Source organism: Protopterus annectens, chromosome 4.part1, assembly GCF_019279795.1.
Source record: "Protopterus annectens isolate FY-2018-M chromosome 4.part1, PAN1.0, whole genome shotgun sequence".
Lineage (NCBI taxonomy): Eukaryota > Metazoa > Chordata > Ceratodontiformes > Protopteridae > Protopterus > Protopterus annectens.
The window spans coordinates 890,499,277-890,525,728 of NC_056734.1; the positions used below are offsets into that span (position 1 = coordinate 890,499,277).

Below are 26,452 nucleotides of genomic sequence, written 5' to 3' on the forward strand. Positions count from 1 at the left end.
CTATGTTTATTAGATATAGCCGCGGTGGTGTAGTGCTTAGCATTACCGCCTCACAGCAAGAGGGTCTCCCATTCAATTCTCAGCTGGAGCGCCTTCTGTGTGGCATCTGCATGTACTCCCTGCAGTCGAGTGACGTTTAAAGACATGCAGGTAGGTGTCTGCGTGAATGGCTATGCCCTCTTTGAAGTTTGGGCATCGGGCTGGCAACTCAGCACTGTAAAAAATCCACTGCCAATCATTAGTAGAGTGGAGTTCTGCTGTGGTGACCCCTAACCGGGAAAAGCCGAAAGTCATTAGTTTTATTTCCTATGTTTATTAGCCAGCTATATAAACTGAAATCAAGAGTTTTTTCTCTTGGTGTTCAGAATGCCAAGTCACTACCAGTAATCCTCAGTGAAAAATATCCTTAAATGTTCTTTTAACCACAAAACCAGTTATGTGAATAGGGAAAGATATTATTGGTCCTTTCTTGCAAAAGTATAAAGATATATCCATATTATATATATATATATATATATATATATATATATATATATATATATATATATATATATATATGTGTGTGTGTGTGTGTGTGCGTGTGCATGCGTGTGCGTGTGTGTGTGTGCCTCCTCACTTAAAAATAAACACAAAAATGTTGACATCAATAATGCTGGCACCCATTTTCATCTCCCATACCCACAACTAATCAAATATATAAACCCCAAGAATGCACCATCCCAGGGTAAGGGGCATAGTTCCCAAACCTGGAGATTGACAGTTTTGAACATCTTTTGACCCTTTGTCAACCAAAGTGAGTTCAGATCATTATATCTGCTCCTACACACACACATACACACACACACACACACACACACACACACACACACACACACACACACACACACACACACACACACACACACACACACACACTCACTCACATTTATAAAGTAAACATAAAGTCATTCCCTTCTGAAATATTACTGCATCTAAGGTAAGATGAGAAATAATAAAATGTGTCTCAGCTACTAGAATGCCAAATGAAAATTTTCAGACCAAGGCTAAATTCTGCTGCAGCTTTTTTACAAGAATGCATCTGGCTTTAAGAATTAGGATAATTTATGCATTACCATATCTTTGTAAATATGATAAACTACTACAATAATACTGTCAGACACTGAAAATATGTTGAGAAGGTTTATGAATCATACAAGAAATAAACTGGTCTGTTTCTTACTTTGGAGGGAACCACCACATGTGAGTACTATTGTTTCTCATAATCTAAAGCAATTTATGGAAAGAATAATCATAGGATACTGGGTGCAATCAAAAAATGTAGGTATCCAATCAGCAGTGCAACCCAATATTATGTTGTCAAAATAAGTACTACTTGTATAGAACAGACATATACTGACACGAAGAAACAACATATCACAAAATAGAAAAAAACAAAAAATACACAAAAACATCTGAAGAGAACCAGTCCATCCATCTGTCCACCCATAACCCCTTTTGCGGATGCACCAAAATAGTAAAGTCCTATTAGCAGTTTATTTCAGAAAGCAGAGTCTAGTAAAAAAAAACTGAAAAGGGCCATTTTTGTAATATTACAGACAAGTTAGGTAAATTATTTAATTTAACTAAGTCCCCAAAGACAAAAAATAATATAGTAGTCTCCTGATATTACAAAATGTCCACAATCAGAAAAACAGAAAAAATAGGATGAGTTATTTGTATTTTACTGCTTGCAAGGATGCATTAGTCATAATGCTCCATGATTAATGGCCTACTGCAGTACATACAAAAATATGAAATGTAGGATATCTTTGATATGCATGAAGCCCTACATTATACAGCTCATGGAAATACTTGTTATATAACACAGTGTATTCCTGGGCCCAATGCAATATAAAGCATATATAAAAACCTGACGAAGACCCCTGTTATGAATACTGTGGATGCCCTGCCTCATGACCAGTGGCCATATAAATTTAATACTAGCAAATTCTGGAACTTAATGGAAGCCTATTGGGAAATGAAGAATTATATAAATTATTCAAAAAGTGGTTGCAATACTGATTAATGATAAAAAGGAATGTTACAGAAGACAATGACAGTAGAAAGTCAGACAAAGTCTTAATGAAAATATTAAGACATATACATAATTAAAAAATATAGCTACAATCCAAACCTCCTTTCAGAGCTAGGGAGTGATTTGTGTGGAGCATAATTAGGAAGATCACCTGTGGTCTAAGAGAAGTAAGTAGTGGGGTATAGCAAGCAGAATTGTTACTGAATTAATCAAGTTAGTTTTACTGAAATATAAACTAATCCAGACCAAGAATACCATTGAAATTGAATAATACAGACTTTTACTATTTGGATCCAGATTTGGTATGCATATGAAAATGTATGTGAAACAATAGTAAAGAAGTTACAATATATAGTGGGAACCTGGAAGGTGAAGCAAAGAGGAAATTAATTAAGGAAAATTAGATATCTGCTCAATACTTACTTACCTTAAGTACTATATCAGTAATACATTTCCAGTACTTTAATATCAGATGACTACACTCAACAGATTATTTATAGTGATTTGAAGTTATAAAATAAAACCAAAAAGAAAGAACTCTGTAAGATCCTGACAGAGAAAATGGAATAATCATGATAAATGAGGTTATTTCTCATCTAGGAAGATCCGGAAAATCCAGGTGAATATGATAACTATAACAGGGGAGACTTGTGAAGGAAATACGAGAAGAATGTTGAAAGATTAAACAAAGCAGAAACAGAAAATGGGACAAAAGAAACACTATTCAAACAAGCAAAGTCATATTTATTGAACTAGTTACAAAACTAAACAAACACTGAAGAACAGGTCCTCACTGCACTTGCTAAAACACTGATCAGTGGGTCCTGGTAATGTCCTAGGATGCTTCCTAATTAGCTTGAAACATGACCTACCAGGGCCCCCAGAATCTATATTCAACCTCAGCCACCAGATAGGCTTCTTTTCTAGGGAATGGAGGACCGCAATGGTTATCCCTTTATACAAAATGGTAGCATCAGGAAACACAAGGAACTGTATACTGGATTAATGTCAAGTCATCAAAGGTAATTTCAGTGAATGGAAAAAAGAAAACTATTCATGGAAACCACTTTTAACAACTCAACAATTTTGTTTTTGCAGGTAGGCAAGCACCACTGCACTTTCCATTGTGTGGGGGATACTTCCCATCCCCAAATCTGAGGTCATACAACAGTGGAGAAAAGGAAACTCCACAGTTGGCAAAAGTAATTGAATCAAAAAGCACTCACTGCTTTTGCCTTTGCCACATTATGTTCAATGAGATGACATGCTTCCCTACAAACCCATATATTTGACAAGTCTTATATGTAAGGTCATGGAAAGAATTATGGATCTGATAAGCAAAGACCTGAGAAATCTTCAAACATTGAACCCATCCCAGTTGGGTTTTGCCAAAGGCAGGTCATGCCTACTAAACCTGGTGGACTTCTTTGAGAAAGTCACTAGCAGCATGGATGAGGGCAAAATAGTGAATACTGCACACCTCAACCTCACAAAGGATTTGACACAATACTTCATTTAGGTATTGTAGACAGATTCACAGATTTAGGCGTGAATCCCTATGTCACCTGATAGATAACCAACTTGCTCACTGATAGGACACATGAAGTTAGGTTGAGGAATCCACCTCCACCAAGAGGCCTGTTGCTAATGGTCCCCCACAGGGCTTGGTACTGGGATCGCTCTTGTTCATAATATACTTGTTTGAAGTCAATGCAAATGTAGAGGACCTTTGGCTGACCAAATATGCTTACAACTGCAAGATGGGTGCTATCACTGAATCTCCCAAAGATGTATATATCCTCCAGGAAGGTCAGACTTAAACAAGTAACTAGTGGCAGAGCCATGGCCTAAAACGCAATGCAAAAAATGCATAATTATACACTTTGGGAAGAAAACCATCCCTGCAAATTACAACATTGATAACAATCCTCTAATAGGAGACCCAGTGGTAATGGACTTGGGAACTCAGGATGACAGCAACCTGAACATTGATTACCATGTGTCCAAGGCAGTGAGAAAATCCTTCTATGTAGCAGAACTTATACAGTTATAAGCATGGAATCCAGATCTAAGAAGATCAGGGTCCCACTTACTCAGCCCTCATTAGACCAATAACTGAGCAAAACATACTTGGGCATGTACCTGACCAGGCATTTGCAACAGCCCGAATGGTCACAGAAGTTGATCAATAAAAGAATGCAGGGTGTAAATAACAAGTCCTATGTGGGTCAACACAGACCTCTGTCCCTGTACTCAGTCTCATACAGACTAATGAAGGGTGATCTATGCCTAACAAACAAGGCATTCCCTGATCCATCCTCGATGGATCTAATGCCCATTCAAAAAACAAACAGCACTGGAGTTGCCCAATCTGGTGGTCTAAACCTTGTCTGTGACATAAACAAAACATGTAGAGGAACAAGGTATGTGTCTCGGAGATTAGCCCCTCTGTGGAACAGACTCCCCATTCATGTGAGAAACAGAGCTCTTTCCTAAGCCTATTCAAACACAATTTGGGCCAATGGTTGGGAAATGGCAAATTCACCAGTGACTTCTTGCCTGTGTCCTTAATGGTTAGGGGCAGATTGTAGATGCCCTAAGACACAGGTATATACCAAAGCCAGTCTAGTCCTTGGGAATAGAAAGTTGGGAAAATTGGGGCCATACCTCTCTACTGTCCAGATGTTTGCAGAATGTCCAGATTTTTGCTTCATATTTCTAGTCAGCTCCTCATAAAATGTGTGTTTTTCAATATTTAAAATCTGTCCCTATTTTGGGGCCGTTGTCCCTCCATTATTTTAGGCTTTGACATATTTCATGCTTTGAGGAGTTGAGAGGTATGATTGGGACATGACTGGATAAGCTTAAAAAGGCTCTAGGGCTGTTAGCCAAGTAGCCTCCTAGGATCCCATGGCTGTTTATACCATTTGATCTTGAGCTTCATTTATGGATTATAGCTTTAAAATGAATTTAATAATAAGACAAACTTGCTCAGCTAATTTTTGTAACTTGGATGTTTTGATTCCAATAAAAGGATCATGAAGGGCAGAGAGTTTAAAGAGTCCATCCCCTAAGGGTTTTTTGTGTTTTTTATTTGTTTGTTTGTATATATATATATATATATATATATATATATATATATATATATATATATATATGTCTATGTCTGTATATCTTACACCTAGTGGAGTTTGGCTTTAATGGCTTGAATGTACCAGCAAAGACTTACATAAAGTAAAAGCAGAAAGTTTTGGGCATTTAGAAACCAAGTAGCTGAAAAACATTTAGTTTGTCCTTAAGGAGTCACTTGCATATATCCCATGAGCCTTTACTACCTGTAGTTATTACAAAGCGATTTGCCTGTGTGTGCCTTTACGCTTTGGTTTGGATGTTATCTGGATATTTAACAGTCACCCTACCATTATCACATACAGGCTTGTTTTTAATCTCTGTGCTTCTAAAGTATTTATAATGTACTGATGCGCTCAGAAAATAGGGCAAAACATGACATGTCTACAGTTAGTGAGGTTTGGTTTTATTGGCAAGAAAGCATCAGCATGTATATCGCAAATAGTGGTATACTCATATGGTTGAACTTCACAAGATCAACAAAAAGTGGTTGATCTAGAAAAAACAACAGTTTTTTCTTGGCAGGCAATCCCCCTGTGTGTGTGTGTGTGTGTGTGTGTGTGTGTGTGTGTGTGTGTGTGTGTGTGTGTGTGTGTGTGTGTGTGTGTGTGTGTGTGTGTGTGTGTGGTTGCAGTCTGTAACAGTAGAACTTTCACAAGAGGGAACACTCTTCCACACTGCTTTTCAGCCTGCTAGCTGCTTTATGTGCAAGATCACGTTACAGAGGAGTATGGAAATTTGCCCTTACCCCATTGTTCTGCAATCTTGGAGTCAGTATATTTATTTATTTATTTTTATTTATTTTACATTTGTTGATCGGGCTGGTCTAACTGCATATATGTCCATTTTCCTTAGTGGCCCAGGGAGAAAAGCTCCAAACTAACCACAGTAATAACAAAGGTTAAAGATTATAATAAAAATAAACAAACAAAACAGTGAATAACTAGGTAGTAGTTTACAATAAAATAGTAAATAGCAGTTATTTCAAATACATTGCATTGTACATAAAATGACAAAGAACAGAATTTAGGACATGATCTTCAGAGGAATAAAATACTTAAATGTTACAGTAGTTTTACAGTTCACTCTTTCATTCATGCTAAACAATATTTTCTAGTTTTAAAGTAGAAACTGGGAAGTAGTAGAACCGGGTGAAATTCTAGTCAGGGTTACTGCAAGAGCATAACCAGTGTGTTCTAAGGAATAATTTGAGTTTTTGTTTGAAGAGGGGTAGGGAAGGAAGCAATGTAAGTTCACTAGGTAGAAGGTTCCAGTTTTTGCCAGCTGTGTTTGAAAAGAGAGAGTCACCTACCATGTTGTTGGACTTGTTTATGCTAACTAATAGTTTATTTGACGAGCGTAAGGTATCAAGATTTTTATAGGGGTTTATGAGGATAGAGAGTATTGGAGTTTTGTTTGGTTCATCAAGGACCTTATGGGCAATGGTAAGTTGGTTAAATTGAAGCTGATTCTGTAGTTCAATCCAACCAAGTTGTTTTAGATTGTGACAGTGATGGGTTCTGAAGGGGTTACCAGTGACAAATTGGTCAATGTTATTATAGGAGCTAGCTAGTTTGAGCATGTTGTTTTTAGTTATTTTTGTGTAAATTGGTGAGGCATAGAACAGTATAGAGATTAGAAGTGATTGGGCAATAGTGGTTCTAGTTGTAGAGGTAAGGAAGGGTCTAATCCTATATAGGGAGCCCATTCTTCTGTTAACTTTTTTTATAGTGTTGTTAATGTGAGAGTCAAAATTAAGGTTGTTATCTATTGTAATTCCAAGGAGTTTGGTGTTGGAGTCAGGAGAAATGAGGGTACCATTATTAGAGATGACTGAGAAGTCTAATGGTGTGGACTTATGGGTAGGAGTAAAGAGTAGGAGTTTTGTTTTTTTGGGATTCAAGAGGAGACAACGCTTTAAAAACCATGACTCTACTGTGTTAAACACCTTCTGAGTTATAGATTGTAGTTCAGAAGAAGAGTTGGCTGTGCAAATAAGTGTGGAATCATCTGCATATTGTATGCAGGTAGCTTGTGGAATAGCTAAATGCAGATCATTGATAAATATGGAGAAAAGTAGAGGACCTAGAATTGAGCCCTGGGGGACACACAAGGTGACTGGCAGGAGGGATGATAGATTATTCTCCCAGAGCACTGCTTGCTGCCTATTGCTGAGGTAGGAAGTGAACCATTGTATTGCTAGTGAGTCAAAAGAAAGTGATTTTAGAATGTTTATAAGCAAAGGGTGGCTAACCATGTCGAAAGCTTTTGAAAGACCAATAAAGAGAGCCGAGGAGAGAATGTTATTATTACGGTTTCTGTTGATAGAATCAGTGAAGGAAAGAAGGGCAGTAGTGGTGCTATGGAATGGCCTAAAGCATGCTGGGAATTGGCTAGTAAGTTATGTTGAATTAAGTGGTTCAGTAGCTGGAGATGAATGCATCTTTACATGATTTTAGCTAAAGGAGATAGTAAAGCTATAGGTCGGTCGTTGGAGTATTCATTCGAGTTACCCCCTTTGTGTAGGGGAATAATGTGAGAAACTTTCCATATGTCTGGGATGGTTCCTTCATCAATGGTTCTATTTATAAGAATTGATATGGGATAGGCTACAGATGTAGCTGCTTTTTGCAAATATTCAGCTGGAATCTGGTCAGCAGAAGGAGTACAAGGCTTCAGTTTTTGGATGAGTTTGTAAATAAAATTAGTAGAGATGGGTTGTAATTTGAAGTTGGGAATAGGGCTGTTATTGGGGATAGGAAAGCTAGAGTTATCAAGGGATAGTTGGCTGGCCAGGGATTGTATGGCCTCAGTAAAGAAGGTATTAAAGGTGTTAGCGGTTTTGATTGGGGTCTTGAGATTAGTGTCTGTTGGGCTTGGTGTACTAGAGTGACCAGGGTTTAGGAGTCTATTGATACTTACCCAGAATTTCTGTGGATTATTTTGCTGTGTTTGCTGCATTTTACAGTAGAAGTTTTTTTTATCTGAGAGTATTGCTTTTTTTTGTCAAATTTCTCAGTTGTTTAAATACTTGTTGATCTGCTGTAAGTTTAGTACTTTGTCACCTATCCCAGGTTTTATTTCTGAGTAGAATTTTTTGCCTGCTTTCTTTAGAGAGCCAAGTAGCTGGTTTTGAACTAATTCTGATGGTACACTTAAGTGCATGGTGGTCTAGGATAGTTAAGAATTTAGAGATGAAGTATTTGACAGCCTCTTCAAGTGGTAGGGCTTTTAGGGGAGACCAATTACAAGCAGTAATTTCACTTTGGAATAGCTGTATGTTAAAATGCTTGTTGCTCCGAATTGTCCGAAATATTGTGGGTTGGGCAATATCAATCTTTTCCCTGATTATGTAGGTCAATGAGTGGTCACTTACATCATCAGGGAAAGTCCCTACCTTATAAGCTTGTTGAAAGTTGTTTATAAGAATCCAGTCTAAGGTAGTCTCTTTTTTATTTGGTTTGTTAATTCTAGTGGGGGAGGTAATGGTTTGAGAGAAGCCAAAAAGGTTAATATGGGAAGTAGGATGGTCAGTACTGATGCTATTCCAATCAATATTTAAGTCACCTAGGATTATAGTTTCTTGAGGAAAGGATGATGCGACCCAGCAAAGTATATTCTCTAGTCTAGTGATGTTGTTCCCAGGAGGCAAATAGATACAGATAATATTTATGGATTTATTAGAACTGATCTGTATTTTGGAGATGAGTATTTCAGCATTATTTTCCATAGGAGGGTTGTAGGGTGAAGAGGTGACTATTAGGCCTTCTTTGAATAGAATTGCTACTCCCCCACCCTTTCTTTTATTACAATCATGTCTCAATATATTATAGCCTGGAGGTGTGATTTCATTATCATGGGTTCCAGGTTTTAACCATGTTTCTGTCAAACAAAGGATGTCAAAGAAGTATACATCCAGGAGAGCATGGAGGTGGGCCACTTTATTATTTAAGCTGCGGATATTGAGATGAGCTATTAGGAGTGAGTTGGGAAGTTTGGTAGGGGAGAGTGAGGTAGTAGGATTGGGAGTATGAGAATTAGTGGTAAGGACATTGGCTGGGCCTGGATTTGGATGGATATCTCCATCCTCTAAGGATAGTCTTTTCAGTCTAAGTAAAGGATTATGTGTGTTACCGATTAGATATTGAACTTTCCCAGTTATTATGTTATTATATTTAATGTGGGACAGTCTGTGGTACTTTGATAGAAGGTAGCTTGGTGTGGAAGTTATATTTTTATGCTGGTGAGAGGTAGTGAGAGATTGTATGGTTGTTTGTTTATAAGGATAGTGAAGTTAAGAAAAATGTAGATGTGTAAATGAGGTTAAGAGATAAGATGAGGTGAGAACAATTATAAGTGTGGCAATGAGAAGTATTTTGGTAGGAGTATATTTAGCTAATGTGGGCACGATGCTTAGCCTGATTATGAGAGCTAACAAATAGGTAGGACTGATGTAAGTCAAGTAAAGATATAAGAGTAGGTTATGTTACTTTAAGTAGAGGGAGCTTATGATTGGATATGTGGAGGAAAGAGTGTGGTGTAAAATGTTAGGTTAGTAGATCAATTTGATTTGTTGGTTTGGAAAGAGGGTGTGGCTAAGAGGTATAAGTCTAGGACCTCTGGGGTGGGTGGGAATTGGGAGTAGGATAGGGGAGCGGAGTGAGCCCGTAGGGCGAACGGAGCGGGTAGAGACAAGAGAAGGAAGAAGCATAAAAAGAAGAATCAATCAGTGAAATAAGCTTTTAAGAAAGGTAAGTAACATTGTAGGTAAGAGGAGAGATTGGGCATAGTGGGAGGATGGATAGTATGAGGATAGGTGGGTGCTGAGTGTAGAGGATTAGAGGATAAAAAGTGGGATAATAAGTAACACTATTAGGATAGGAAGATCTTAGAATATACTATGGGTAGAGAAGGAGGATAAATGCTGGCTCAAGGCTGAAGATGGAAGTAAGAAAATATGAATGAGCTTTATAGCTGGCTAAAAAGCTGAAGGTAGTAGTAAGAAGATAAAAGTGAGTTAAGATAGTAGCAAGACTAGGGAAAAATCAAGGAAATTTTGTCATGTTATGGTATGGGATAGTGGGATAGATAGAGAGTATAAAGAGTATAAATAGTTAGCAGAGGGGTTAACCACTTACAATAATTTTGTTGTGCTTAGGTGCTTCCCCCTGCAAAAAAAATGTTTCATTTGTTCCTCCTCGATCTTTTTACATCTTTTTTATGCAATCTGTTGAACATAATCTTAATAATGAGACAATGATCTATATATATATATATATATATATATATATATATATATATATATAATTTACTATCATAAGGTAGATGTCCACAAGACATTCCGACCTACAATATTGATGCAGATGTGCAAAATGGAATGTTGAGAAGGTCAGAATCTTGCAAACACACTTCCTAATGCAATCCATAGACTGCTGTCAAACACTGCATACCAAGTGACAACACTATTTAGCAATGGTCAAGCCCCCCTGCCAATCCCCATGTGGGGGGGGGGCTGCACCCCCACACCCCCCACAGATTAAATATTCCAACTCCAAGATTGCACTAAAGTGGGGAAAATTTCCTGCTCCACACAATGCATTTGCTAACCCAAGACTCGCGCGCACACACACACACACACACACACACACACACACACACACACACATATATATATATGTGTGTGTGTGTGTGTGTGTGTGTGTGTGTGTGTGTGTGTGTGTGTGTGTGTATCTATATCATATATATATATATCTATATCATATATATATATATATATATATATATATATATATATATATATATAATACTCACTTAAATAAACCTCCCAGGTATGAAATACATCATTTCATATATAAAAAAAATGATAATGAAACAACTGTCAAACAAAACATTGACCACAACTTGTCAGCTGAACAGGATGGTTGGCAAAATGAATCAGATTCTAACAGTCAATGTGAAATACTACAGTTACCAAAAGAAAAAAGCAATTGATAAATGTATGGCATCCTCTTGTGAAGGATGCAATATCTTTTTCTGAAAAATTAGGACAGTTGATTGATGACAACTGGTATGGATCATTCACTAACTCTATGACTCATTCACTAACTCCATGGTACAAGTTTTTTTTCATCCATCAGACAATAGACCCCTATGTATTCCATATGATTATGCATGTGTATATGCCGTGGTGGTACAGTGGTAGTGTTGTTGCTTCACAGCAAGAGGCTCTCCTGTTCGATTCTCGGCTGGAGTGCCTTCTGTGTGGAGTCTGCATGTCCTCCCCATGGTCGAGTGGCCACCGAAATACAAGTGTGAATGGCCGTGCCTTCGCTGAAGGTTGGGCGTCGGGCTGGCAACTCAGCACCATAAAAATCGACTGCCAATCATTAGCAGACCAGAGTTCAGATGTGGCAAACCCTAACCGGGAAAAGCTGAAAAGACAAACATATGCGCATGTGTGTATGTGTTTGTCTGTGTGTGTGTGTCTGTGTGTCTAAAAAAATGTTCTTACTAAATGTGTGTGCATACTTAAAGTAGTAAGGGCATGATAAAAAGGAACTCAAACTTGTGCTCATATTCTAGTACATGCCAAGATACCTCTCATGTGCCCCTAATTTTGCAGCACATCCCTGATTTTGTCTCATACTTTTGCACTGTCCCTCATAGTTTTTTTTTTTAATGTTCTGCTATGCCACTGTGGATTAGAGCCAGACAATAATTTCACCAGACATTAGTGTTCTTTCCTTTTTATTGTTTTGAAAATGTATGTAGATACAAAAACTATTGCTCTATTAACATTTTAAGTAAATGTGAGTACTATTTAGAAATTGTCTCTGATTTGGCACCTTTGTCCCCAATTAATTTTGACTTTACCTAAAAGACTTGAGCAACAAAGTTGATAGGTATGGATGCATTAAAGAGTTTTCAGTCTTAATTTAGTACTGTACGCTAACGATAATGCATTATGTTACTGATTAAAAAAAATCCACAGACCTGGAAGTATTTGACCAAGTTTTACTATTAAATGTTACAAAACATGGTATGTGGCTTACTAAACAAATTAAGTACTGGAAAGTAAAAGACGTAAGTCACGCACATTTTCATATATCTTGTAAGGTTGTCCTAAAATAATGGAATTAGGATTTACGCCATATTATTCCAGAAGACTCTTCTTAAGTGTCAGAGATTATGCACTGTGGTGATCTAGAGTCATACGTCATCTGCAGGGTCATACTATAACATTGAGCTTATGCACCCAGCTGTATTTTTTATTTTTTAACCTACTTTTGTCCAAGATGTATGCTATATAAAATACAGTACATATCACTGTCATTTGGGTAAGATTTTATGAAAAACAGGGTCCACCTCGTGAGCTGGTGGATAAATTCAGTTCCAGCAATACTACTCTCTCTTGCTTGCTGATATATCATATCTTTATTCAGACCTCATTATAATGCTGAAAATGTTGCATCAAGATCTTCTGAATGCAAAGCTTGGTCAGATTCTGGCTTGAAGTAGATATGTCTAAAGGAAGATAAATAAAGATGAGTGTTAAATGTCACACAAACAGCAGTTTACCACTGAATGTGCTTGTACCTGTCTGATAATGAACTGACATGCCATGGTCTAGAATTCATTTGGGGTGTACGTGTCCATTGTTTCTAAAAATGTTTCTGATTTCAAAGTAAGGTGGTTGTGTAAAATGCAAATTCTTCTACTTTACATTTAACCATTAAAAAGGTAAAGTTATAACATATATAATATACCAGAAAAATATACAAACTTCATGTAAAGAAACGCAATTCGTTGTGAACCCTGGTAGTATTTTATTCTTCATTTAATAAAGACCTAGACAGACTCTGAAGGAAAGGATGGAGAAGATGAGACACAAAAAACACCATCAGGGATCTTGTTCAGCTGCCAAACAATTCATCATATCTGTTATGCTACAAAGTAAAATCTATACAACATAGTTCAGCAGCTTAGAAAGATCTCCTTTACTGTGAAATAACATACATATGTGGGAAACTAAGCAAGGACTTGTCTCTCCAAAGAAGCTACACACATTTTTATTAGTGTAAAAGCTTCTTAGCAGATATTTTGCTATCAGTCTATAAACAGTGACCAATTAAAACTAAATACCTGTATGTTGTTTTGCTTACTAAGAAGCTGCAGACCCCATATCTAAGCTTTGCCTTTTTAAGCATGTGCTACTCTTAAGCATTTGAAGTAAGAAATGCCAAGATGACAGAAATAAACAGGCTTATGCTATTAGGCTCCATTTTGAAATAAAACAAATTTTGCTATCAAGAAAAAAATATTATACAAAATACTTGTATATTTCTCCCTTCTTACACTTTTCCCTTGTCATATGGAAGCACATTTGTCTCTACCACAATGCTTGTATCTCAAAGACTGACATCTCTACTTGGCTTACATTTTTACAGATTTGAAATCAAACATTCAGGGAAACAGTAAGGACAGAAAATAAACATTTCCAACAAACATACAAAAGCTGTAAAGTTTTACACCTGGAGGTGAGGTCTGTGTTGTATACAGTAATGGTTCTAAATGGATGCCAGTTCCTTAATGATAGTTGTTCAACACACTTCATATACTGTGGTCACTGGTCATGACCTGATCTATAAAAAGGCATGATGATCAAAAAAGGGCAAGTTTCGGTGAGACAGTGCCAGACTGTTAATGTGATAGTGGAAAGGTAGATTCTCTGAGAAGTGTAGAAGCTCTATGTAGCTGTTTAAGTTGCATTTGAGAAACCCATACTTAGTGCCTGCTCATGGTGACCAACCACTTTAATGAACCACTACCTGCACCTTCTGTGACAGAAAACATTCTTCAGAATCTTTAGACCTTGCTATCACCATCTAGACATTCTATTCATGAAATTCATTCCCATATTTATCTACATTATAGGGGAAATGTGAGTAACCGATATATATTTGTGTGGTCCCTCTTTGGAGAACGGTATTGCAAATAAGGGCTAATAATTAATATGGGGATGCATAGTGAGGTTTCTTAACATCTTCACATATCAAGAGGTTCATAATTACATATGGACCCATAAAAGACTTATTTCATGGTGAAATATTTTCTTGAGGAAAAAGGCAAGAATAGTTTGGTTTATATGAAGGTCTGGTAGTCTATACATACTTTCTTTGTTAGACAATGAGACTATAGCCATTGACCAAAGAAAATTAAGACCTAAACATTGTGAAATAGTGACTTTATCTTCCACTATGGCTCCCTGAAACAGTACTGCTCATGTCTCAAATGTATGACAGTATTAATATAATAAAACAGTGAGCAAACTTAACTGAAAAATAATAAAAAACTAAAAAACGATAGAAAAACACTTTAATAAAGTAAAGCACCTTCAGTAAGCGTTTTCGTCTCTTACAATCAAAAGAGATGTCTTCAGACTGAAAGTAATTCATACAATGTTAAACATTTATACAATTTAAAAGAATCACATGACCCAAAACTAATTAATGTCTTAACCATTTGCGCTTTAAATACGTACTAAAATCTTCGAGAATATTTAAGCCAGGAGGATAACAAGCATTTAAACTCACTTGCCAAGAATATTCCAACCAACCCAGCTCTTCTTCTGGATTTAATAAACATTCAACATTGTTCAAAGCATCTAGCACATAAAACCTAAACTCAGTTTTGCAAATGCCATTTTTATAACGTCTACCTAAGGCATTCCTGTCATCACCTATAAGAACAACATGTTTATGTTCATAGATTTTTTTTATATAATTCACCAGCAGTCCTACCTATATAAAAAGACATACACGAAACACAGAAAGCAAGATAAACCACAAGCTTTCATTTACAAGAATAAATGTGGTCTCAGAAACGTGGTTTAAAGCTACGGACAACACACCAAAAATGCAGGGTTACAATGCCTTCCACACATTTAGACCAGCTACTTCACAGGCAGGGACTAAAGGTGGAGGTCTCTCTATTTACATCAAAAATAAATATACTTCAAGGCTGGTCAAACAGGACGATGCACTTGAGCTGCTTCATGTTCAAATCACCATAGGTAACATCCAATACCACTTCCTTGCAAGCTATATGTTCCCCTCTATGACCCAGGAAACCCATACCATAAATTTAAACTTATTAGAAACACTAACCATCCAACCCAATGCCATATTCATGGGTGACTTTAATTACCCCACTATTAACTGAGAATCCTATACGGCATCAAACGCACATGCACAGAGATTCCTGGATTTTGTAAACACAAACTCCCTGGACCATATAGTCAATACTCCAACTAGGGGTGCAACCATACTGGACCTGATCTTCACTAATATGGGATAGTGCTGCACACCCCCTACTGTAATGCCATCCCTGGTAAGGTCAGACCACAAAATGGTCTCCTTTGAAGTAAAAATAAAACCTGGAACCCCAGCTAAACCAGAAAGAACTATTCTAAGGCTAACCTCCTGCTATTAAGTGAGAACCTGGCAAAATTTCAAGCCCCTATAAACCCTGAGAACACTTCTGTCTCTGCAGATTTATTCACAGAAACCCTGTACAGGCATGTTAATAGCTGTATAAAGGCAGCGGTACCCACCAGGAAGAAGTACAGAATTAACTGAAAAAACAAGCCACCCTGGTGGAATCACAAAATCAATTGGATATATAACAGGAAGAAGAAAATTGTGGCAAAAATTAGGAGGTGCAGCACCCAGCAGGATAAAAGCACTCTCATTAAACTAAACAAACAACTCAGAGGACAAATAAAGTCTGCCAAAGTCAAATTTGAGGTAAGTTTGGTTCTAGGCCAAGGACAACCACAAAGCATTCTTTAGCTATGTCTGCAATCTCAAAGGCAATACACAATTGTGTGTACAGCTCATTGTAAACTGAGCCACCTATACTGACCCAGAAGATATAGCAAACCTCCTGGCTGATAAATTCACCTGCAACTTTACTCATCTCTCCCCCCCTCAACCTTTTCTCCGGAAATATTATCAAATATATCTCCCCCTACTATCACTAGGGAACAGAGCCTTAATGCTCTCTCTAACACCAAGATCACTGCATCAATGGGCCCAGACAATATCCCAGGATGCCTTCTAAATAGCATGAAACATGACCTATCAGGGCCTCTGGAATTACTATTTAACTGTAGCCTCCAAACAGGGCTCGTGCCTCATGAATGGGGAAAGACAACAGTCATCCCTTTGCACAAAGGTGGGCCATCTATAGACCCTGGAAACTAGAGACCCATAAGTCTCACTAGTCTTATATGTAAAGCCATGGAAAGAATTATCATGGAGATGATCAACAGAGATATAGTAAACCTCCAGACATTGGACCTAACCCAGTTTGGTTTTGTAAAGAGCAGATCATGCCTACTCAACCTGGTAGGCTTCTCTGAGAAGGTCACCAAAGCAATAGATGAGGGCAAAATCTTTCACACTGCCTACCTTGACCTAGCCAAGGCATTTGACACAATACCCCACTTGGGCATTGTTGACAAACTCAAGAGGTTAGGTACAAACCTATATGTCACCCGGTGGATAGCCAACTGGCTCACAGACAGGACGCAGGAAGTTAGAATTGCGGAGTCCACCTCTACAATGAGGCCAGTTACAAGTGGAGTCCCTAAGGGATCAATTCTTGGACCACTCCTGTTTGGCATTTACTTTTCAGAAGTCAAGACCAATGTCAGTGGTCTCTGGCTGACTAAATGTGCAGATTATTGCAAATTAGGAGGTGTCATTGAATCTCACACTGACATAAATGTGAAATTATATTAGAAAATGAGGAAGAAACCAATGCCACTTAGGATTTCAGTATCACCTCCAAAATGTCAATATAGTCCTATCAGCATTAATTTTTTGGATGTTAGCATCTTTAAGGATGACGGTAAGTTAGTTAAACAAATTTATAAGAAAAAAGTGCATAATAATGCATACTTACATTATAATAGCATGCATCCTAAGAAGACAAAGGAAAATAATATAAAGGGACAACTTTTAAGAATCAGTAATTTAACTGTAAGAGAAAAGATTTTCTTGAAGAAGGTCAAAATATTTGTGAGACATTAGTAAATAGGGGTTATCCTAAGGTATTGGTTTCTACTTCATTTTCTAATACAATTTCACGAAGAAAAGAGTGTAATTTAAATATTAACAAGGAATTTAAAAATGAAAATAGAATTAAGATGCCAGTTGTTAATAGTTTAGATTTGGCTTCTATAAATGACATTATAACAAAAAAATTTAAACTTTTTGGAGGTAATATCGGGATCCTAAGTGCAATGGGGAAAGGCCTATATTTACACAAGAAAAGGCTAAGAGTTTTAAGAATTATTTTCAGGCTAAATTAAACACACCTAGAAACAAAAAGGACAAATGGGGTATGTTTAAGTGTTTTAATTGCAATATGTGTAATTATTTATATAGTGAAGCTACAGATCTTGTTATAATAACAATAAATTTAGTATAAATGGCATTTATTCTTGAAAATCAAAGTTTGTGGTTTATCATGCTTTCTTTGTTTTGTGTATGTCTTTTTATGTAGGTAGGACTACTCGTGAATTGTATTAAAGAATCTATGAACATAAACATGCTGTTCTTATAGGTGATGACAGGAATGCCTAAAGAAGACATTATAAAAAATGGCATTTGCAAAACTGAGTTTAAGTTTTTGGTGCTAGATGCTTTAAACAATGTTGAATGTTTATTAAATCCAGAAGAAGAGATGAGTTGGTTGGAATATTCTTGGCAAGTGAGGTTAAATGCTTGTTATCCTCCTGGCTTAAATAATCGTGAAGATTTTATTATGTATTTAAAGCCCAAAGGGTTAACACATTAATTAGTTTTGGGTCATGTGATTCTTTTGAATTGTATAAATGTTTAACATTGTATGAATTACGTTCAGTCTGAAGAAGTCCCATTGGATTTTAAGAGACGAAAGTGCTTACTGAAGGTGTTTTACTTTATTAAAGTGTTTTTCTATTGGCTTTTTCGTTTTTTTTTTTTTTTTTTGTATGACAGTATTACCTTAAGAATGCAAGTGTTAATATGAAAAACAAATGAAACACAATTCACCTAAATATAACTAAAAATAAATTTTTGGCAGTAATCCCTCTGCACCTCCAGACTGATAATCTTCACCCCCTCTACCCATATTTATACATGCTAATTTTACATTTTTCCATTCCACTCTCTCTTTTTTGGTTTGATAACAAACCATAAAGTTATACTAAGTACATGTACTGATAAAATGAAAGCCACAAGTGGAAATAGCCTTGACAAATAACAAAAAAATATATCCACTCAACACTCAAAAGGACGACAGCCAAATTATTAGCATATAAAGTGTTTAGTCACCGCTTTCATCCATGAAGGGACTTCTTCAGAACAATACAATTGCAAAAGCAGTATATATATGTTATACTAATCATCCAAATTAACACATTAAAACATTTAATTATTAAAATACTTACACTAATAAAGATACATTTTAAGAATAAAAATGTATATAAGATGTAAAACATGAATAATAATATAGAAGTAGTATACAAAAAGCCAGTAACATAAAGTCACTTTAAAACATTCAAGCTTCTATCTTTTAAAAAACATTTGATGTTAATAGCCCCTTTCAAGCCAGGAAATAAAGCAACTCCTAGTTTTAATTGCCAAAGAGATTCCTTTTTTTCTACTCTATTCTTTATGTCACCACCCCTCCTATCTAAAGGTACATGTTCAACTACCGTGAACAAGAACTTGTGAAACTTATAGCATTCCAAGCAGTGTCAGTATAATGCATTCCTATCATTTCTATTTTTTATAGCATAAAGATGTTCCTTAACTCAGGCTTCAAGTGTTCTGGTAGTCATACCAATGCAATAAACATTACATTCTTTACATACACTAATATAACCCACTCCTTTGGATTTGCAGGTAAATATCCCTGGTATTGGAATGGTATAATTCAAATGTTCTCACAACAAAAATGGCCCTTCCATAATAAACCTACAAATGGAACATTGACCACATTTATACATACCTTTGGGTTTAGTACTTAGAAATCTAAGGTCATTATAATTAGTATCATCTCTCTGCAAAATATTCTTTAAGTTGTAAGAATTTCTAAAAACAAATTTGGGATGTGTTCCCACTGTTTTAATTAAATCTGTGTTTCCTCATAATTTTTGTGGATAATTGAACATATATTACCCCTATCAACAGTCATATCTACATTACATCTAACTGTGTTATTGTTGTTCAAGTTATATTTAAGGGTCCCTTTATGAAAACATTTCAACAAAATAGGAGGGAAAATTTATTTTCTCTTTGATCTAATGGGTCTATAGTATATGATCGAAACTTTAGTTAGTCAAATAACTAAAGCTCGATTACTAAATGTCGAAGTCGCAAAACAGTGAGAGGGAGTTTCCACACAGCGAAACAATTTGTTTGTCTGTTATGCGGATTTTGCTTTTTCTACAATGTGGAGCGAACTCGGAGTTGGTATATTTAGTTAGTGGGTGCAGGGGGCACATCCCCCCCACTTGATTTGTTTAATGTTTTTTTTTTTTTTTTTTTTGGGACAATGGCATTGTTTCCCTGTGTTGAAACTGCTATTCGCAGTTTTGGGACTTTGAAATTTAGAGATCGAGCTTTAGTTATTCGACTAACTAAAGTTCCGATCATATAATATAGACCCTAATCTCTTTGACTGTTCTAAACAACATATTAACATCATGTCCACTCAATTTAAACAAGTCAGTGATGTATAATACATCTTCTTCAAAATCGCTGTCCACTAATGCCATTCTTGAGGCTCTGATTAATTGGCCCATAGGAATGTTGTTTTTAATAAACTTGGGATGATTACTTGAGTAATTTAAATAATAGTTACTAAAAATACCCTTTCTAAAAATTCTACTCTCAAAAGTGTCTGTAATAGTATTCCATTTCAAGTACACATCCGAAAAAGCTAATTCATGTCCACATTCCCCTTTAGTAAATTTCAGGAATTTTGAAGTTTAATTCATCTCATAAATCAAAGTGTTCGCCTCTGTTTCACTACTTTCTAAAATCAAAAACAAATCATCTATAAATCTTTTATAATAAACTATTTTAAATTTCATAACTAGGGTTGAAAATATTTCATGCTCCCACCAACCCAATACTAGATTGGCAAAGGCGGGAGCCACTGCTGACCCCATGGCTATAACTTTGATTTGTCTGTAGACATGTTTGTTAAACAAAAAAATAATTGTTGTTTACCACTAACTTGAGTAGTTCACAACACAAATTGATTTGACTCAAACTAAAATTAGAAAATGAATTTTAAAAATGTTTTACATAATCAGTTGTTTTTGTGGAATACGAGTGAAGAGGGAACAAATATCAATGGTTACACAAGTCCATCTACTGCAATCTATAATACAGAAAAAGATGCCCCTCCAAGTCTAATATGTATCAAATATGCACAAGGAAGCATACTCGAACACCTGATTTATAATTAGTTGTACAGAGATCAAAGTCTTACTGCAGTTTGAATGCTTTACAGTGAAAAAAGGAAACTATGAAGTCTGACATTTTCAAAATGTATGTTATGTAATATATGTTCCTATTTAGACTAAAAACTCTTTGAATAAATTGGGGGATGTAGTTTGTTCAGTATTTATTGTTTATATTTTGCACTTATAAATAAGCAAACATCTGTAATTAATATACATTTAAAGCTGGTTCTAAGTACCTTGCCCTGTATTTCCCTGTGAACTGCATCTAGAAGCTCCTCAGCTTTTATGCTATGCATACTACTTTGAAAACACTTGGTGTGCCTTTGAGTATGGATTACTTATAACAGCTATTAGATTATGTAAGGTGTTTGAACTTTTCAGTGTTAGTTATAACAAACAGTCACTGGGTTCATAAGTGTTGGAAGTCTGCTTCAGTCCTAGGTTACAAGTTTTGCAGTTCAGACCTTTATCTGTAGCAGTTTTGTTCTTCCCGGTGAGCTTGACAGAAGTATGTGCATGTGGAATCATTATAGATATTTTGTATTTTTATGTCACAATGTGTTAAGTTTCATGCTTATTCATTTTTTCAGCCCTACTGCCTGAAGGGCCACACAGCTCTGGCTTGAAGCAATGCCAGGCCTTTTAAATCAGTCATCTTGGGCACCGTTCCTTCTCAAAAGCTCCAGTGTGAAAGCCTGTGCTAATGGATACTCTGCTGGAGTAACTGCTCGTCTTACATACATGAATCCTGACAATGAAGCAGTAGATGGTAAGCTACTACTCTATTCTATTATTAATTTGAGACTAGGGACATGCTTGTGTGTTTGTATATATGTATAATTTGTATGCGTGTCTTTTGTTGAGATATATATGTCAGAACAAACATCAAAAGAAATCAGTCATAGTAATTTAATAAGAAGGATACTCGCTTGCTGTATTACTGCTCATAACATCAAGCAGTAACGTAAAGTGATCAGGAATGTACAGACCATAAATCTTCTGGGTAGGCCTTCAATGCTGCAGTACAAATGTTTGTACAGATTCTTGGGGGATACTGCCACTATGCCTACTTTTTAGCAAAAGACTCTCTTTTAATATATGTTTGTAAGTTACTGCTTAGAATAAGAAACTACATGACGATTTTTAATTAGAATTTTTAGTTCTGAAAGATAGTATGGGGGGAAGTAGCATGGCTATGCAGACTATTTCCCTTTCTTCACCTGTTAGCTGAAAGAGCTGCCTAGTGTGGATGTTATCATCACAACTATTAATATAATTACAGCATTCTTACCCTATATGTTTTTTTTGTTTTGTTTTTTTCAGCATTAGCAAACTTGTGTGTGTTCCACAGTGTCACTTAGCAGCAGATGTGTCATTCTAGAGAGATAAAGCTCTAACTGCAGCCCAGGTGCCCAAGGTTTGATTACTAGCTCAAGCATTTTAGGTTTTGGCTGGGAGGGTGGGCATTCCCACCGGGGGGGGGGCAATTGTCAGAAATGATCACTAAGGATAATCATGGTTCACAAAGGAGAGCCCTCAAATATGCTGACATATGCAGGGGTGAAGGCAAGGAAATAAGGGTAGGCCATAAACCTCCCAAAGCAATCATAAGCAGTTGCTGGCACCACCCCAGGACACCCATATTATCCAAGCTGACCCCAGCTTGCTCAGAGAAGTGTGAGGGAGAGAGGAGGAGTAGGTAGACCCAGTAATGGACGAGGGAACTGGGATGGCCAGTATGATGCAGAGTGGTGGGAAGGATTCAGGTGTAGCTAGGCATAAGCTGTATAATGTACACTATTTTGTTCAAAATGTGCTTGAATCTGACTTAAAAATGTGTTCTTTATCATAATTCATAGCTGTAGTTTATGTTAAGTGGAATTTAGTTAGTTGGCTAAATATTTTTTTGTTAGTATATTGACCAGAAGCATGCATAGTCTCCAGCTGGATGGGACTACATTTGTTTGAGAGAGAGACAATTCTGGAAGCTGAACAATTCCAAAAAATCTGCTAAGGTTGCTGATAAGTGACTGGCACAATAGATAACTAGAGGCATTATAAAGTTCACAAATTTTATTTTAGACATGACTCTCTGTGCAGAATATTTCAGGACTAGAGAGGGTGGAGTATTTCATATTTGCTTCACTGGTACACATGCAAATAATTTTCCAGCATTTAGTTTATTATATAGGTTCATGGGTAATTACTAGGGATGCAGTCTAGGAGGTCATTAAAGACCCTGCCCAAAATCTCAATTACTAGAAATCAATGGCTGGTTATGTGATTTGTTCAACATCACACTGAGGCAAATGCAAGTGGAAAGATTCAAACCCTGCACCATTAGAATAGGGATAAGTTTATTAACAAGGCAAAGCTTCAGATCTTCTGCACTACCTGATACATTGCTATCTGTGAATGTCATTTTTACCAGCTCAGTATAGAAATGTATAAAGCAAACATAACAAACCTGTTACACTATTAATTATGGCAGTGTATGCTTTTGATGAGTTTCAACATTTCAACGCGTTAGCAGCTAAAAACAAAGAAGGAAATGCTAAAAGCAAAACATGTAGTGCTGTTTAGTATTGCAATGAGCTGTTGCAGGGCTGTGTAGCAAAATCTGGCAATCGTCTGCAGGCACAATGGCGGTGGGAGGTTGGCATAATGGTTATGGTGTTTACCTTACAGACACACAGTGCAGGATTTGAATCTCACGTGAGGTAGTTGGCTAGGCTTAAAATGGACCACCAGTTAACCGCAGTTAGCCTAGTATGAACCTTGTGTGTGTGTTTGTGATATTTAGCATTCTTTTTAAAACTTCATAGCAAAAAGGTAAGTCAGTATCAAGTTGATTAAGCTACTTTTCAAAATCATATATTTTGTTTTGAGGGGCAAGCCCTACCTCCATTCCAGGAAGCTTCCCACATATTTTTCTTCTTTTCCCCCCTCTACCTGCCAGCCATCAAGCCTCTTCCTGTCATACTCAAGCCCATACATTCAAGAATATTCCTTCAGATCCCCTAGGGCAAGATTCATCTAATGCTTCCAATATCTATGCAAACTTCAGAGTTTGGTGCTTTTGCCTGCATCCTGGCCAAGAGAGCATTTTTGCATGAAAGGCCCTAACACCTCCCCTTAGGTGGTGATGTGAGCATCGATGACACTATGTGAGACATCTATACCCTTTTATCAGTTTGCTCCCTGCTCCATGCATGTATCCATCAAGGGAATCCATCACCTGTTTTAAGCCATGTCCAGATCATTCTGTGCAGTGAATTCTGCTCTTCAGCTCCATCCCTGCCCTCCAGCGAGGATAACAGGTTTACTATGAATAGGAGGCATCACAAAACTTTGCAGTAAAATAAAGCTCTGGTGACAGTCACCTATTTTGATAAGACTGCATTTTAAATTAGGGCTATAATTAACTAAATGACAGATACTGTGACTGTGTATTTGTGCGTATGTATGTGTCTGTCGGTGTGTGTATGTTTCTGTGTGTGCAACTATACATAAATATATGAGTGTATGTGTACATCTGCATGGTTTGGGAAAGTTTTATTTCAGAATAGGAAATTGTCTTGCTGATGGACAGATGTGCAGTGCAAAGGGCTGCTATTAGTTCATCAATTACAAATAATGCTATATTCAGAAACACTTGTGAAACCTGTTGAAAATATTTGTCTTTTTTGAAGAAGTTCATTTTTAAAAATGTATTTTCTGTAAAATGTACAGCATAGGTTATTTTCAGTATGAGTTGATAAACCTGCATTTTATTTTAAAATCAACAGTTAGTTTTCAGTTCAAAATTCAGAAATAAATAATGTCATCTGTATCTTTTTACTTGAAAGTACTCAAGTTACTTTTAGAAAACACAGATGACTAGCAGGGATGGAGTCACAATCCATGTGCTGTTTTCAGGTATTAAATTTTAAAATGAAAATGTTCTTGCAAAGTTAAATATTACATATTTATGTTAAAATAATTATTCAGATTCAGCTGGAGGGGTCTCATACATTAACTGCATCAGCTGTGGGAAAAAGAGGGTAATGAAGAGTTTGGTGAGCGAGAAAACTGTCCAAGATCTAAGCTTCACAAGTTCAGGCCTAGCAGTGCCTGACTTGGCACAAAAGGAGAAAAACTCCAACATGGTTCAAAGATAACAACAAGTGACTGACAGAAGGGTCCACACAAGAAGAAATACAGAGGGCCAATAAGATAGCAGCAATGAACAAATGCCCAGTCGCTATGGTACCGTGCTCAGAAATGGTATGAATGCCAAGTACAATGGCATGAGAAAGAAAAAGATCAGACATTTCAACAGCTATACCAGTAGGTACAATAAGGACCAAAGCAATATGCTAGTTGGGGGATTGGGGAGACTTTGTCAGGATAATGAGCAGTTTATCCTGGACGGGCTTATCTCAGCCCCCATGGAAAAATGTAGTAAAACCTGGTCTGGAAAGACATAACAGGTGGTTTATGAGTTAAAACTGAGATGACAACGGCAGGATTCAACTGAAGTTCCACAAAAGATAACAATGTGCTAGAAGGAAAATTTTGGAAAGAAGGATGTAGGATGCAATAAAAAAAAACTATGGCAGATTATTGGGGGAAAATGAAAGAGGATTAGAACAAAGCAGGAGGACAGTAGAAGGAACACAGACAAGGTAAACAATAACCAGAATGCTGTGGAAGGGAAACAGAACAAGGGTGTGAGAAGCAGATGAATAAAATAGTAATGTATGAAGACAAGGAAAACATATGGAAAAGTATGGTACTGTAAATAATAATAGAACTATCCAAAGCACTGGCTTCACGTATAATATTGTCTACTTGAAGCTGATAGCTCTTACACATCACTTCTAATAACTCCAAGCCTTGTTTATTAAATAAAGCAGTTAGTTCTTTATGGAAAGCTGAGCCTTCCACCAAAGCTGTTGGATAATGGCACACTCTGAGTCCTTTGGGCACTATCTCTTCACTAATACACTGTCGGAAGTATGAAACTTCCGATTGTAATTTCTTACATTTCCACATCATACTGTCCAGATGTTGTAAGCGATTCGATTCGATCCTCCAGCTGGTTGCTCCCGCATTCCTGATGTATTATTTGTGATTAAGGACAATGGCTCAACAAGCCAGTTGTTAAGGTTGGGAGCCCCAATAAGTCCCGAGGAGTGGGCAATGTTTTTATTCAACAAAACAGATGTTCTGTTGTTCCCTTGTTATTCTGCTGTTAAGCTAGTCTCAGCATGAGGCAAATTAACATTGTTATGATTGCTCTGAGTATTACAGAGCCGTGTGATTCAGGAAACAGTAATGAAAATATACAGATATAGAGCAGAACTTTACCATCGGGGGCAACGTTATAAGAGAAAGCACAAGCTAGATTGCCAATCTAAGCTAGTGGTGTATGCAGCTTTGTGCCAAGTTGCCCAGCCTTCTATATAGGCAAAACGGAGAGGAGACTGAGAGAACGAGTCTATGAACATCAATATGCTATTAGTAAATAGCAAGGCATATTAAAGAATACCCACAACAGGATTTTAAATTCCGAGCAATAGACTGCATCATACCAGATGGAAGGGGTGGCCCAGAAACATTGTTGCTAGAAAGATTGGAACTGTCGTGGCGATTCCATACTGATGCATATCATTACCCTGGTCTGAACGAAATGTCTTCCATTTTCAGCATTTTAAAGTTGAGAAGCTTAAACAGATGAA

At 36.8% G+C, this 26,452-nt stretch overlaps 1 protein-coding gene across 2 annotated transcripts in view; it reads left to right on the top strand.

The window, feature by feature from the left end:
- The window catches only part of VWA5B2 (von Willebrand factor A domain containing 5B2), a 1,682,718-nt gene that overhangs the window by 364,877 nt on the left and 1,291,389 nt on the right, over positions 1 to 26,452 (top strand). For both annotated transcript variants that reach the window (XM_044070629.1, XM_044070630.1), the window contains one exon: positions 21,320 to 21,498. In XM_044070629.1, coding sequence (XP_043926564.1) covers positions 21,360 to 21,498 — 139 coding nt within the window. In that variant the 5' untranslated portion in view covers positions 21,320 to 21,359. The remainder of the gene's footprint in view (positions 1 to 21,319; positions 21,499 to 26,452) is intronic.